Here is a 16,394-nt window from a genome sequence, read left to right as displayed (position 1 = left end):
GCATGAAATGAGTCCTCAGTTTCCACAGAACATACCGGACACAAGTCATTTACCTCAAGCCCTCTTTTGTGCTTATTATTCCACGTAGGAAATGATTCAGTAGCAGCTCGCCATGCAAAGTTACGAACTGAGGGAGGAACATCGGCGGACCAAATGAGTTTCCAACAATCACGACGTCCATCCGGCCTCGAGCTAGAACCCGTGGCGCTGTCCATGAAGGCCTCCTCAAAGCCGAAATGATATGCACTTTTAACAGAGAATAAGCCAAATTTTCCTGAACCCCAAGCCAAGGTATTCTCCTCCAATCTCGGCGAGGCCCTAATCTTTAAGATTTCAAACACATCCGCGGGCACAAAAAATTGCTGCAGTAAATCGGTCTTCCAGGAACCATTATCATTAAGCAAATCTGAGACAAAGTGATACCTGCATCTTCCTCTTGCAGAAATAGGTTTGTAGGAGTATGGTCTAGGGATCCAATTGTCACGCCATACACGAATACTCCTTCCATTCCCAACTCTCCAAACCAGACCTTTCTTCAAGAGTTCAAGACCATAACTAATTGCTTGCCAGGAGGACGAAGCGTTACCCGTGAAAACCGTGTCCACAAGATTACTGTCCGGGTAGTATCTCGCTTTTAGAATTTGAGCACATAGACTATTAGGCTTGGAAATCAGTCTCCAAGCCTGCCTTGCTAATAAGGCTTGATTGAAAATTCTGAAATCTCTGAAACCAACCCCTCCTTTGCACTTTGGTTGCATTAGATCATCCCAAGCTCTCCAGTGCACTTTTCTCTTGCCCTTTTCTGCTCCCCAATAATATGCTCGCACCATCCTTGTGAGTTCATCGCACACCGAAAAAAGGTAGTTTGAAGACTCCCATCATATATGTGGGGAGGGCCTGGGCTACAGATTTGATCAATACCTCCCTCCCAGGCTGGCCTAGGAGCCCATCCCCCCATTGGATCAGTCTCTTTGTCAAGCTCATGTCGAGGTTTTGAAACTTTCCCTTGGACATACGCCCATCCGGCGTTGGAAGCCCAAGGTACTTTTCCTCAAAAACCAAGCTAGTGACGTGAAGAACGTCTCTGACCTCCTCCTGAACAGCAAAAGGGCAGGCTTCGCCGAACATAATCGAGCATTTATCGAAGTTCAAGCACTGCCCCGTTGCCTTACCATACTGATCCAAAATGTAGTGTTTATCGAGCATTTATCGAAGTTCAAGCATTTATCCAAGTTCAAGCATTTATCGAAGTTCAAGTACTCCCTCCATTTCACAATGTAGTGTTTCCTCTATCCTCGCGCTTCAACTTTGATCGTAAATTTAACTACCAAGACCGATTGGCGGGAGCAAAAATTATATCAGTGAATTCGTATTCGAAAGAAGTTTTTAATTATTAACTTTTTCTCCCGCCGCAGTCGGTCTCGTACGTTAAATTTATGGTTAAAGTTCGACCTCGGAAAGCGCGAGCGCACTATATTTTAGAATGGAGGGAGTACATGCAGCTCTCTCACATGGTTCGAAAAATCTTTCCTTAATAATAAAGTACGGATTGACTCCGTGGGTTCACCGTCACAATACGCTTTTCCCGTGATTTTACGTTTTTAGTTTGAATTTAAAACATATTCGAGGTGGCACTAAAGATCTCTGTGGTTTTTTACAATTGACTGTTTTGAAGTGGCGAAGAGATAAAACGTTTCGTTCCGGTAGAAAAAAAAAGGTCATGGAATCGAACCCACCGACCAGAACACGAGATGACACATGCCATACCAACACACCAAGAGTCCACGTTAACAAAATGACTAGAATATTTCCATATGAGGTACAAATTCTGTTCCGAGGCCCAGCTTTTAGGTTGTTCCGTTTTTAAATCTCCTCTCGTGGGCCTCGGGCCGAGTTGAAGTGGCAGCCCGGCAATAGGAGAGTGGGCTTAGGAAAAAATTATTGCGCCGGCAAGGTATCAAACTCACAACCTCTCCGTCCTTTCTAAGAAGGCAACCAGCGAGCTAGCTTTTCCTTGTGTTAAAAAATGTTCTTTTTTGAATCAATAGTCCCACCTCGCTATAGTATATCAGAACGCACCAATTTATATACGTCGGTATGTAGACAATTAACAAGCCCTAAGATGAGGTCTGGGATTAGACGGTCGGAACGGACAATTAAAAGGAAAATGAGGTGCATGACGTTGCATACGTGCATTGTAAAAAAAAGGAATTGCGGGCTATGAAAGGAAGGATGGATTTGAGGATTATTTATGGGATGCAATGATATTGCCATACATGAAAGGATGGAAGGAATTGGATGATTAGAAGGAATGAGATGCATGACGTCTACATGCATCCTAAAAAGGAATTGTGGGCTATTAATGGGGGAAGGATCTATATGAGGATTATTATGGGATGCAAGGATGGAAGGAATTGTGCATGAAAAAAGATGGAAGGACGTGTGCATGTTGCAAGACAACTTATATGAAAAGGACGCATTCCAGGATTTCGGGGCTGCAAACGGTAGAATTTAAATTGACTTGGATTGCCAAAAAAAAACTATTTTTCCTAAGAGGTCCTCTAACACATAATCCTTATTTTTTGGATAATGTGGGCTGACAGTGGAATACCGAGATGAGAAAACATGGTCTAACCGCAAGCCAAGCGGACAAATAAGGGATATCATGAGAGTCCTAAAATGTCTGAGGCATTTCGGTCGAACGTGTGCGTTACGGTCCAAAACTATATAAGGGCAAAGTATGTATTACCTCGCATTGGAGATGTCCTTACCATCGGCACCAGAACTCATTTTGTGATCATTGTGCAACTGAGACCAAGTGGTCCACCAGTCTAATAACACCTTGCAAAGAGAGTATAACATGACCCCACACTTTTTCTAAACCACGATTCGTGTGCCTACCTGCCGGTGGTGGCACCGTCCGGATGTCATACCGCGTGGGTGGGTGTTTTCAAGGATCGGGCAATTAGTATTTTCTCCGTACCGAAGCACGAGGTGTTGTGCTTGCAGATGGACGCCAATTTATCCTTCCCCTTGCAACGCACGGGCATATGTCCTAGTAAAAATAAACCATGATCTAACATGTCCAACAAAATACACCAACTCTTCGACCCCCTTGAGCATCTCGTGTTTTGAATATATGGCCTAACTGCAAGGTACTCGCACCTTACGGTTGTTAGCCAGGCAGACATCCTAATGAATCCTGTCTGTCAGTACTGAAATTTAAAAGTTTTTCGCGGTACCAGAATGTCGTGATCCCGGACATGTAAATTCCCAGGGTTACTCGCTCCGTCGCTCAAAAGGGCGTCTTTCCCGTAGCAGATATTGACTCGCGCGGGCTGCTGCATCTCTGCACCTACGTGGATTGACGTGCGCAGATGGCTCTCGTGTCACAGATTGCTTGCCACTGCAGCATGATGCAGAGCAGACTCGGCCAATTAATGATAGACTAGAAGAAGAAGCTGGCCTAGCCGACTCTTCTTCTGATGTTGAAACATTCTCGGTTTGGCTCCACGGCCTCCACAAGCAACATGTTTCACAATATAACATATGGAGTCCTTCTCAGAGACGGGGTCCAATGTCTTTCCCAATATTTCTGGGCTTGCACCAAGTTTGAGATCACTGTTGTTTGAAGCCTGGATGGACGCAGAGATTATTATTATTATCATCTAAAAGATTTACCCAACATCCTGAGCAGCTGCCATTCCCAGCCTATATCCATCCATTTCCGTGGCGCATCAGCACATGTTTGGCAAGAGGATGAGGAACGAAGCTGTCCTGTAGCCTGTAGGGGAGTGAATATGAAACGAGCAGCGGCACCTTTCCACATGATGCATGCCCACACGACTATATCCAATTGAGGAGTTGGTGACCTATTCTATATGGTCATGTGGAGATATCAATATTGTAGCCTTCGTTCAGCGTTCAGCGCTGCCTCACATGACCGCTTTCAGAAAAGTTTTTCACCAGCAGCGGTCGTTTTACCAGAGAGAGACAGACATGCGGAGCACAAACGTTAGACTGGGACGCCACGACCCTCCTCCTTCCTCCAGTCTAGGGAAAGATAGGGGAGGATCATGGCCTACCTGGCTGTCTGAGTTGTGGACACCTACCACCAAATAATTCCAGCAGAGACAAATAAGTCGTCCTGCACACCGGTGGATAAAAGATATAGATATTATCCTCATGATGCCTTTCTTTTTAGATACAATGATCCTGATCGATGATGCCATGGAGCCCTGAATGATAGCACCATCATTTCTCTGCCGTGTAATGTAAAAAAAGAAAAGAAAAGAAAAAAAAACTCTTCTAACACGAAGAAGCAGAGCATCCATACCATGATACCAACTCACCTTTTATAAGCTGATGAACAACTACAAGGTCAAAAAGAAAAAAAAAACACTAACGTGTGCATGCAAGACGAAGTAGCTAGCTAGATGCTGAATCGATCCATCGCTAATCATGCATGCCCAATGATGCATGTAAACTACTCCCTCCGTTTTTAAATATTTATCTTTCTAAAGATTTTAACAAATAACTACATACAAAACAAAATGAGTGAATTTACACTTTAAAATATGTTTATATACATCCGTATGTGATAGTCTATTTTAAATCTTTAAAAAGATAAATATTTAGTAACGGAGGGACTAGTATTGCTGAACCAGCCAGCCCCATATTCTCACCAAACACCCCAACAAACTGCGTACTTTGACAAAACTCAAACCAAATACGAGCCCCCAACAAACTTGAACTACCGCTAACAGACAGCTGGTACTGCAACGTGTACACCAAATTATACAATCGTATGGTGCTAGTACTGCTTATTACTACTGACCCGGGAGACCCCCGCCCGACCCCCGTGTCGCCTAGCTCTGGCGACACGGGGGTAGAAACCCTAGCGCCGCCACAGTCCCCGCCCCCTCCCCCACCTCTCTCGTCGTCGCCAGAGGGCGCCCGCCGGCGAAGCCCGGGCCGGCCCCGAGGAAGGCGGCGGCGGGGCGCTATCCCTGTCTAGTCTGGCGCGTCGAGAGGGGTTGCATCTGCGCGTCCATCGAGATCCGCCGGCGCTTGCTGGAGCCTGGGATCTGTGGTTGCGCGCCCGGATCCGCGCGTTTCGCGTCCGTGGCTGCGCGGTGGAGGCGCCTGGCTACGTGCTTGTCCAACGCCCGCGCGCCCTTGGCTGCGTGTCGATGGGGTTGGGCGCGGTCACTGCTGCGGGGATGCCCAGGGGCAGCGCGGACGTGCGCGTCGTCGTCGCAGGGTGATGCTGGGGGACGCGGGCTCCCCTAGCTGGTGGCCTCTGGCCTGAGCGGCCGGATCTGACGGGCCCTATAGGTCAGATCTGGCGCTATGGCGGCCGGAGGTGGCTCGGACGGCGACTGACTCCAAGCGGACTGTGGTAGCTCCATGTCGGGATGGTGGTCTGGGGTGGCGTGGTCTGGGCTGTGCCTTCGGGACGCTCTAGGCTTGTGTCGCCGGCAGTGCTCCGGCTAGTTTTGTGCGGTGCAGCAAGTGGCGCAGCTCCGGTTTGGTGGTGGTGTGTTTGCGAAGTCGTCGCAGCATAGGTGCTCGGTTTCCCTGACGAAAGTCATGCTCGACTCTGGTTTGAGCTGATGGCAAATGACGCCTTCGGGTGTGATTTCCCTTGTTGGAGGTGCCATCAAGGGGGTCCGACACCTCTCCCTGCTCCGTGTTCTTGTCTCCCGGTGAAAACCGTGTGCAATGGTGGCGTCTTTGGCGTCATTACTTTGTTGGAAGCATTGCCTTGGAGTCAAGTCTGGTGTTGGAAGCATCTGGTTGGTGGTGGTGTGGTGGATCTGGAGCGGGCAGCGTCTTGGTGAGCATGGAGCATTGGTGGTGCGTCCGTTTGGAGTGGATCGTCGGTCGACGGTGAGAGGAGCAAGAGCACCCTTTGTATGCAAGTAGCGCCAGGCGAGCTATGTCAGCTAGCCTCGTGGGATCGGAGCGGCATATGTCTCGCTCTTTCGGATGTATCGTTCCTCTCCGGTGTCCTCGATGTTTGCGGATATGCTCGTAGCAGCCCGGTACAATACGACGGTTGTCGGTGTGCACTCTGGTAGCAGCGTAGGCGCTCGAGTGCCCGCCCGGTGTGTTGTGGGGTTTTGGCTTTCCGGCGTTTTTGTATATGTTGTGGTGCTTTAGTCTTAGTTTATCTAGGCGCTGCTTTGGTTTTAGCCCGGTTTCTCTCAATTAACTGAGCAGCCCTATTTTCCTTTTTTTTAGCACTTGCCTTTATGCGATGCATTCCTCCTTTGGGGGTGTTCTTGTAATACCTTCTTCTGATCAACGAATTTGGCAGCTTGCCAACATTTAAAAAAAATAAAATTATACAATCGTACTTACGTACCAGATGTCTGTCTTCGTCCTCGCTCGCCTACCAACCAATGCAGCAGTACAAACGAAGTCAAACAATCCTTCCCTCCATCAGCCTCGCCTACTCTCCCTTTCTCTTCTCTCTTCTCCCCCGGCCCAACCACCATGACAGCAAACCATCGCCGCCACATGACCAAAACGCCCCCGCCACAAAAGCCTCCGCTAATGATATCAGCAGCCCATATATCTCTCTCTATCTTGAGAACCCAGGATCATTTAATAATGGCGATGGCGAGGTGCGTGCCGTTTCAAAGTTTCAGATCAGGGGCAGGCATGTCAAGTTCCCCCCGAGCCTCCAGTTAAACCTTCCCTATCCGATTCCAACTCCCTCATTTCTTACAACTCCAGCACACAAAAATCCATCCATCCATCCACCCAAGGAGGAGAGAAAAAGAGTGTAGGAGGAGGAGGAGGTGCCTCTGAAAGCAAGCCATCATTCGGCCACCAAATGCGGGAATGCGTATCGGCTAACAGGACAAGAGGCCGAGCACCAAGGAGCAGGAGCTGCGTCGGCGTCGGCGTCGGCCGGGGGACGGACGCCGAGAGAGCAAGCTAGGTAGACGCCGGCCATGTCGTATGATCAGATGCTGTCGCCGCTGCTGGGAGGCGCCGGGCGGTCGGCGTGGACGCCGCGGCTGCAGCAGCTGGGCGGCGATGCGGTGACGAGGCAGATACTCAAGTGCACGCGGTGGCAGCTGGAGGAGACCACGGACTTCGTCACCTGCCCCTACCACTACTACTGCGACAGCTCCTACCCGGGCGACTACCACTCCGCCGTCGGCGCGCTCGTCGCCGCCTTCGCGGCCTACTGCTTCGTCGCCGCGCTGGCCTTCGCCGTGCTCGACCTCGTCCGGAGCGGCGCCGCTGGCGTGAGGGGCGTCAAGCGGAAGTACCTGGTCCCCTCGGGCCCGTTCCTGCTCCCGCTGGTGCTGCTGGCGCTGGCCAAGGGGCAGCGCGTCAACGCCGTGTTCCCGCTGGCCCAGCTCGGCCCGGCATTGCTGCTGCTGCTGCAGGCGTCGGCGCTGGCGTTCCGGAACGAGGCCGACGGCGACATCCGGTACGCGGTGCTGGAGGCCTCCACGGTCTCCGGCGTGCTGCACGCCAGCCTCTACCTGGACGCCGTGGTGCTGCCCTACTACACGGGGCTGGAGGCGCTCCGCTGGTCGCGCTTCTCCGGGGAGTGCGCGTCCTGCCTCTGCCGCATGGAGCCGCTGGTCGTCGGCGGCACGGCGATGCGGTACCGGGGCCTGTCCAAGACGGCGCTGGCCATCATCTTCGCGCTCTGCTCCAGGATGGTGTGCCGGATCTACGGCGAGGAGCGGCTGAGCGCGTGGACGCGGTCGGCGCTTGAGGGCGTCGGGTGGGTGTTCGTGGCGGCCGACGCCGTGTACCTCGTCGGCTGGGTGGCGGCGGAGGGCGGCGCCGTGGGCGTGGCGGCATACAGCCTGGTGGCCGGGCTCGTCTTCCTCTGCGTCTTCGGCAAGGTGTACAGATTCTTGGCGTGGGTGGAGTCGTGGCAGTCGCAGTGGAAATCCAGCCTCTGCCACGCCGTCGTCTGATCGCCGTAAAATCTTCTCCCGTCCGTCTGTATGTAGAGAAAAAAAACAAGAAATTAAGAGAAACAAATCTCCTCCTCCTCCATTTCTTAGTTCACCTTTTGTTTCTTCATTTTGATGTACAAATTTACAATGCATGACACAATGGGAAGAAAGGCAAGAAATTCTGCAAAAATTTCCCCTGAAGCAAGCCACTCCTCTGTTTTCTGTCGGTCACATTGCAGTTTTTTGTTATTTTTCGAAATCAGAAAAAGAAAAGGCTGTGCTGCGCTTTAGTTGGTGGTAATTTCAACCTCGCCGCACGCATTAGTGCGTCGACGGTGGATCGGCTCGTCGGCCGGAGTTAATAGCGTGAGCATTCGGCAGATGGGGCCGGGTTCAGAAAAGCGAAGAGGACAAGCCAGCAGCAACAATGTCGCCTGCTGGCTTGTTCAGGGGGCTTGTCCGTGGCGATCGGGCGATGACCTAACCGCTGGCGGCTTCTGGAAGCCAGTGCTTGGAGGCTTCCTGCGATCTCTGACACTTGTTCCACTCGAGCTCTCTCTCTTGTCATCATCAGTTAATAAGTTTGAGAGCAAGTGGTCTCACCCAGTTGGGAATGAACCCAAAATTTGCCGCACCCGCCCGCGGAGTCACCGAGGACTGCTGTTTATCACAGTAGAGAATTTGTCAATGGGTGGAAATAAAATGACAGTAAATGTAGTGCTACTGCTTGTCACATAGTATGTGGCCATATGCATATAGTCTCCGTGAACCAGAGCGTTTGACCTGGCTGCGTACACTCCATATTTTCTTCGAATCTCTCTTGAGCAAGTTCCTTTCACCCTCATCATCACCGTGCGATTGCTGGGAAGAAAAGGCCAGTTGCATTCATAATTTTAAATAGCCGGCTAAGCTCCACTATAACTGTTTGAGGGTGTTGCCGCTAAATGATTTCATGTACAATTTGCCGCTATAGTTCAAAAATAGCTGTTTTTAAGGGTCGCCGCTAAATGCCATAGCCCACTATTTAAAACATTGGTTGCATTGCATGCGGATGCGGCCATCCTTCCTCCTTCCTCTGGTCTGGAGGATGATTTGGTAGGGGCGATCGGGCCGGGCCACCGGCAGCCCGGAACGGGTCCTGGGTCTAAGTTTGTTGCACAAACCAATCAGTATAATGGTTTTTTCGTGCGTTGGAAGCAAGCAAGCTTAGGGAAGGATAACACAACGCATCCCCGTCACTTTCCGTCCAGTCCAGTCGTGCGGGGCGGCTCGTGCTCGTGCGTGTCATTTCCTTGTCTTCCAGCCCAACCCCCGCCCCATGGCCATGCATGCCGCTTTTCGGCATGTGCACCTAAAGATCGCAGCTGTTGGGCGCTGATCAATTTGTCTTGTAAAGTACTCCAAGTGGGAGGTGCGTAATGCTCACATGGGCGAGTAATTTGGCCTCTGCGTCGATGCAGCGAGCTGGCCGAGTCGGGTTTCTCGCGTTCTTCAGATTTTCTCAGGCGATCGAGAAGGGGTGCTCGGCTGGCTTACAGGCTTCCATAACTATGCTGAGGGCTGAGCCATCCTACGTTTGGACCGTGGATTGGTGGCGAGCTTGGGTCGGTCCATTGCAGTGCACGTGAATGCAATAAGAATGTGCAGAGAGCCACAGCGGAGCCTGTCGCTGTCTCTGACCTGCGTGTACGCCATAGATAGTTTATTTATGAATCACGTACGTACTCACTGTCTATCCACCAGTTCTTTGCCCTTTTCTGTCGCTATTCCTGGCTGGCCGCATGCGTACACATAACCTTATTGTTCGAATTAAGACGCGCGCATATGATATGATATTCGGGAAGCGCGTTTTGACCGGCTCCTCGCGCGCGGTACACGGACGGACGACGACGACGGTCGGCCGTGAGCCGTAGCTGGAGACGGGGAGGCGATGTTATCTACATTTTGCTACCTGGTCAACGGGAAAAACTCAGTCCCTGAACTCTGGGACTTGGAGGACACGCTGCGCCTGTAATGTTTTTCCTAGATCGAAACTGGCGGATGGTACGCAAAGCAGCGCATGCAGATGCAGCAGGGGACAAGCAACCAACGTGCCAACTGCGACACCGATGGAACTCCTGTAGCTCGCGGAGCCGACGGTGGGTACTGCCTAGTGCCTACTGGGGTAGTACGACGATGACCCCCCCCGGTGGTCCAAAACTGATGATGCAGCGCTACCACTCAACTGCTCCGAATCCATCATCTTCCCAGACTCCAAATGGCTTCCTTGATCAAGCCATGCCTTGAATTGATACCACCTACTTACCGGGGTGTTACCGGTAAAGTAGCAAGGGCGTCTCCAACGCCAACCCCGTACACCGCCCGTATCCCTCTGGCCGCAGTTGTCTGGATCCCGCAGGTGATCAAACGACGACCGGCCCATCGATCCGCAGAACAATCTGGACCGCAATTTTCACGTAAACGGGAACCAAATGAGAGGTGCTTTGCGGGAGACTGAACACGAACCACGTAGGACTCCGACACCCCATGTCCACCCTAAACTAAGGCGGAGCCCACACTTTTTGTAGCTGGTTGCATTGTTTCCGCGGTAAAATCCTCCACTTTCCTCATCCATCCTGCCGCTCTTCATCTAATTCTCGCCCTTTTTCGCTGCCACCGACTCATGGACCCGCAGGAGAAGCTGTCGGAGATGGCAGTGTTGGAGGATCCGAGGCTCATGCTCGTCTGGAAGATCAACTCGGAGACAAGGCAAAATCGCCGCCTTAAAGCGTAGGCCGCAAAGACGAGCCGCTCAAGAAGCAGAAGGCTGGCGGAGGTGGCGGTCATGCAGTGGCGGGTGTGGTGGAGGGCGGAGCCTGGGACGCGAGCCCCCGCTGTTGTAGCCGATCGTGCAAATGCCGCCATGTCCGGAGCATTACAATGCCCCATACTACTACTACGCCAAGCAACTCGGTAGGCAATCCCCGGCATTCACCGCCGTGTCCGGAGCATTACAATGCCCCATACTACTACGCCGCCAAGCAGCTCGGTAGGCAATCCCCGACATCCACCGCCATGTCCGGAGCATTACAATGCCCCGTACTACTACGCCGCCAAGCAGCTCGGCAGGCAATCCCCGACATCCGTCGTTGGGCAAGTGCCCTTCATCGTTGATGTCAACGCGGTGCCGCCACTTTTATCGAAGTGTTCATCACCGCAGCTTGACAGGACATCGGGCGTGGAGCAGCTGGGTGCCCGCACGCTGTTTACTGGTATGCCCAAAGCGGGCGAGCCGGCATACGACTATGTAGACATGAAGATGTTTGAGATGATCCACAACGTAAGAAAGAACTCACAGAGCCGGGATCAGTAACTAATAGTACTACTAACTAATACTAATATATCAAAATAGAAATGAACTAATATATAGATAATCGAAATTGAAAAGAACTATCTTTTCTGTATATTCTCTTTTCTATTGCTACCGCGGGACTTATGCAATCCTTCAGATCATATAGATATCCCTTCAACACAACACAATGAAGGAAATATGCCCTAGAGGCAATAATAAAATTGTTATTTATATTTTCTTACATCATGATAAATGTTTATTATTCATGCTAGAATTGTATTAACCGGAAACTTAGTACATGTGTGAATACATAAACAAACAGAGTGTCCCTAGTATGCCTCTACTAGACTAGCTCGTTAATAAAAAATGATTAAGTTTCCTGACCATAGACATGTGTTGTCATTTGATGAACGGGATCACATCATTAGAGAATGGTGTGATGGACAAGACCCATCCGTTAGCTTAGCATAATGATCATTTAGTTTTATTGCTATTGCTTTCTTCATGACTTATACATGTTTCTCTCACTATGAGATTATGCAACTCCCGAATACCAGAGGAACACCTTGTGTGCTATCAAACATCACAACATAACTGGATGATTATAAAGATGCTCTACAGGTGTCTCCGATGGTGTTTGTTAAGTTGGTATAGATTGAGATTAGGATTTGTCACTCTGTGTATCAGAGAGGTATCTCTGGGCCCTCTCGGTAATGCACATCACTATAAGCCTTGCAAACAATGTGATTAATGAGTTAGTTACGGGATGATGCATTACGGAACGAGTAAAGAGACTTGCTGGTAACAAGATTAAACTAGGTATGAGGATACCGACGATCGAATCTCGGGCAAGTGACATACCGATGACAAAGGGAATGACGTATGTTGTTATGCGGTTTGACCGATAAAGATCTTCATAGAATATGTAGGAGCCAATATGAGCATCCAGGTTTTGGTATTGGTTATTGACCGGAGATGTGTCTTGGTCATGTCTACATAGTTCTCAAACCCGTAGGGTCCGCACGCTTAATGTTCGATGACGATTTGTATTATGAGTTATGTGATTTGATGACCGAAGTTTGTTCGGAGTCCCGGATGAGATCACGGACATGGCGAGGAGTCTCGAAATGGTCGAGAGGTAAAGATTCATATATTGGAAGGTTGCATTTGGACATCGGAATGGTTCCGAGTGGTTCGGTGATGACCCACAAGTGTAGGGGGTCTACCGTAGTCCTTTCGATAAGTAAGAGTGTCGAATCCAACGAGGAGCAGAAGGAAATGACAAGTGGTTTTCATTAAGGTATTCTCTGCAAGCATTGAAATTATCGGTAACAGATAATTTTGTGATAAGGTAATTCGTAACGGGTAACAAGTAACAAAAGTAAACAAAGTGCAGCAAGGTGGCCCAATCCTTTTTGTAGCAAAGGACAAGCATGGACAAACTCTTATATAAAGGAAAGCGCTCCCGAGGACACATGGGAATTATCGTCAAGCTAGTTTTCATCATGCTCATATGATTCGCGTTCGTTACTTCGATAATTTGATATGTGGGTGGACTGGTGCTTGGGTACTGCCCTTCCTTGGACAAGCATCCCACTTATGATTAACCCCCTCCGCAAGCATCCGCAACTACGAAATAAGAATTAAGGTAAACCTAACCATAGCATGAAACATATGGATCCAAATCAGCCCCTTACGAAGCAACGCATAAACTAGGGTTTAAGCTTCGGTCACTCTAGCAACCCATCATCTACTTATTACTTCCCAATGCCTCCCCCTAGGCCCAAACAATGGTGAAGTGTCATGTAGTCGACGTTCACATAACACCACTAGAGGAAAGACAACATACATCTTATCAAAATATCAAACGAATACCAAATTCACATGACTACTTATAGCAAGACTTCTCCCATGTCCTCAGGAACAACATAACTACTCACAAATCATATTCATGTTCATAATCAGAGGGGTATTAATATGCATAAAGGATCTGAACATATAATCTTCCACCGAATAAACCAACTAGCATCAACTACAAGGAGTAATCAACTCTACTAGCAACCCACAGGTACCAATATGAGGTTTTGAGACAAAGATCGGATACAAGAGATGAACTAGGGTTTGAGAGGAGATGGTGCTGGTGAAGATGTTGATGGAGTTTGACCCCCTCCCGTTGAGAGGATCGATGGTGATGATTTCCCCCTCCCGGAGGGATGTTTCCTCGGCAGAACAGCTCCGCCGTTCCCTAGATTGGTTCCGCCAAGGTTTCGCCTCGAGACGGCGGCGCTTCATCCCCGAAAGATTCCTTCTGATTTTTTCCAGGGCAAAAGACACCTTATACCAGAAGATGGGCATTGGGGGGGGGGGGCTTCCAGGTGTCCCACGAGGCAGGGGGCGCCCAGGGGGTAGGGCACACCCTCCACCCTCGTGGACGGTGGGTAGCCCCCTGGTGCTTCCTTGGCCCAATATTTTTTTATATATTCCAAAACTGACTTTCGTGGAGTTTCAGGACTTTTGGAGTTGTGCAGAATAGGTCTCTAATATTTGCTCCTTTTCCAGCCCAGAATTCCAGCTGCCAGCATTCCCCCTCTTCATGTAAACCTTGTAAAATAAGAGAGAAAAGGCATAAGTATTGTGACATAATGTGTAATAAAGCCCATAATGCAATAAATATCGATATAAAAGCATGATGCAAAATGGACGTATCAACTCCCCCAAGCTTAGACCTCGCTTGTCCTCGAGCGGAAGCCGATATCGAAAAATATGTCCACAAGTTTAGAGATAGAGGTGTCGATAAAATAAAATACGGACATGAGGGCATCATGATCATTCTTAGATAGCAACACACACACACACATATTGTCATATGATTTCTTATGCTAAAGTAACAATCTATTCACAATGTAAAGTATGAATCTGAAACTTCATTGAAAAACTAGCAAACTATAATCTTAGTCATTGAGGCAATTGCAATTTATCATAACATTGGAAAGAGTCAATATAAGAGCTTTTCAGCAAGTCCACATACCCAACTATCATTTAGTATTTCACAATTGCTAACACTCACGCAATACTTATGGGTATGAAGTTTTAATCAGACACAGAGAAAGATAGGGGCTTATAGTTTTGCCTCCCAACCTTTTACCTCAGGGGTAACGTCAACAATAATGCTTTATGGAAACCCACATCCAATTGGATATATATCAGGATCTTTCCAACGCATAGTGCTTGCCAAAGGATAAAGTGTAAAAAGAAAAGGTGAAGATCACCATGACTCTTGTATAAGGTATAAGAAAAAAAATAAAAGATAGGCCCTTCGCAGAGGGAAGCAGAGGTTGTCATGTGCTTTTATGGTTGGATGCACAAAATCTTAATGCAAAAGAACGTAACTTTATATTGCCACTTGTGATAGGGACCTTTATTATGCAGTCCGTCGCTTTTATTTCTTCCATATCACAAGCTCGTATAAAGCTTATTTTCTCCACACTAATAGATCATACATATTTAGAGAGCAATTTTCATTGCTTGCAATAATGGCAACTTACTTGAAGGATCTTATTCAATCCATAGGTAGATACGGTAGACTCTCATGGCAAAACTGGGTTTAAGGATATTTGGAAGCACAAGTAGTATCTCTACTTGGTGCAAAGAATTTGGCTAGCATGAGGGGGAAAGGCAAGCTCAACATGTTGGATGATCCATGACAATATAATTTATTTCGGCTATAAGAAAACATAACCCATTACGTTGTCTTCTTTGTCCAACATCAACTTTTTAGCATGTCATATTTTAATGAGTGCTCACAATCATAAAAGATGTCCAAGATAGTATATTTATATGTGAAAACCTCTCTTTCTTTATTACTTCCTATTAATTACAACGATGACCAAAACTATGTTTGTCAACTCTCAACAACTTTTATTCATCATACTCTTTATATGTGAAGTCATTACTCTCCATAAGATCAATATGATCTCTTTATTTCTTTTTATTCTTTCTCTTTTATTTTATTCCCTCAAGATCATAGCAAGATAACCAAGCCCTCAACTAAAGACTAATCTTTATTATATATAGCTCATGGACTCGATTACATAGATAAGGATCAACACAAAAACCCAAAGCTAGATCATACTGAACTTTATTCTACTAGATCAAGATATAACCAAAAGGATCGAACTAAGAAAAACGGTAAAGATAGAAGTGTGATGGTGATACGATACCGGGGCACCTCCCCCAAGCTTGGTAGTTGCCAAGGGGAGTGCCCATACCCATGTATTTATGTCTCTTTCTTCGGAGGTGGTGATGATGGAGTTTTTGATGATGTAGGCTTGTCGTCCATCTTTCCAGGCATAGGCTCACCATCATAAAAGGATGATCGAGTCTCCGGGATCCTCAAATCTATAGCCAAACTTATCCTCTTGAATCTATATTCATACTCACAGTTTTGGTTTTGCAGGTCATAAATCTGGGCTTGGAGGTGCTTGATTTTCTCGTGAAGCTTGAAGATGGTCTCCCTAATGTTCTTGGCATCCAGCTTGTGATTTTTGGTGAACTCCGCGATCATCATGTGGTTGGCGTTGAGTCAGCGTTCCACCATACCCTGACACTTGAAAACTTGTTGATCCATTGCTTTGAGTCTTATCTCCATGCTTCCGGTCCTCCTTGGTCCCTCAACATCGTGGATGTGCAGCACCCCTCACGCATCTCAATGGTTTGAGGGTGTTGCATCACCTCCGTGAGGTAGGCGTTGATGACCTTCTCAAAAAACTTGTCCTTGGGGGCGCTTGAAGACGTCATGGTGATCTAGATCTGTCAGAAAAATAGCTCGAAACAAAAGCAGGAGATATTTGCATGGTACGGTGGTCAAAACCTTCGGGAGATCATATAATGAATTTTTACTAACCAAAAGAAGTATCGTGCAAGAAAACGGAGTCCGGAGGGCACACGAGGTGCCCACGAGGCAGGGGTCGCGCCCAGGGGGGTAGGACGCGCCCTCCACCCTAGTGGATGCCTCGTGTCCATTCGGGACTACTTCTTATTTTCCTATTTTTTCTTAAATATTCCAAAATGGAGAAAAAATGCCATTAGAACTGTTTTGGAGTTGGTTTACTTACCGTACCACATAC

The 16,394-nt window shown here is 48.3% G+C and overlaps 1 protein-coding gene across 1 annotated transcript; it reads left to right on the top strand.

The window, feature by feature from the left end:
• Window positions 1-6,555: 6,555 nt before the first annotated feature.
• LOC123085308 (uncharacterized) lies at window positions 6,556-8,142 on the top strand. Its single transcript, XM_044506929.1, has one exon. It carries the CDS (start codon window positions 6,966-6,968, stop codon window positions 7,953-7,955), a length of 990 nt encoding a protein of 329 aa, XP_044362864.1. The 5' UTR covers window positions 6,556-6,965; the 3' UTR covers window positions 7,956-8,142.
• The last annotated feature ends 8,252 nt before the right edge of the window (window positions 8,143-16,394 follow it).

The sequence above is a fragment of the Triticum aestivum genome, chromosome 4A (genome assembly GCF_018294505.1).
Source record: "Triticum aestivum cultivar Chinese Spring chromosome 4A, IWGSC CS RefSeq v2.1, whole genome shotgun sequence".
In the NCBI taxonomy this organism is placed as follows: domain Eukaryota; kingdom Viridiplantae; phylum Streptophyta; class Magnoliopsida; order Poales; family Poaceae; genus Triticum; species Triticum aestivum.
The sequence above is the reverse complement of the archived record's forward strand: the minus strand, read 5'-3'. Positions and strand labels throughout refer to the sequence as shown.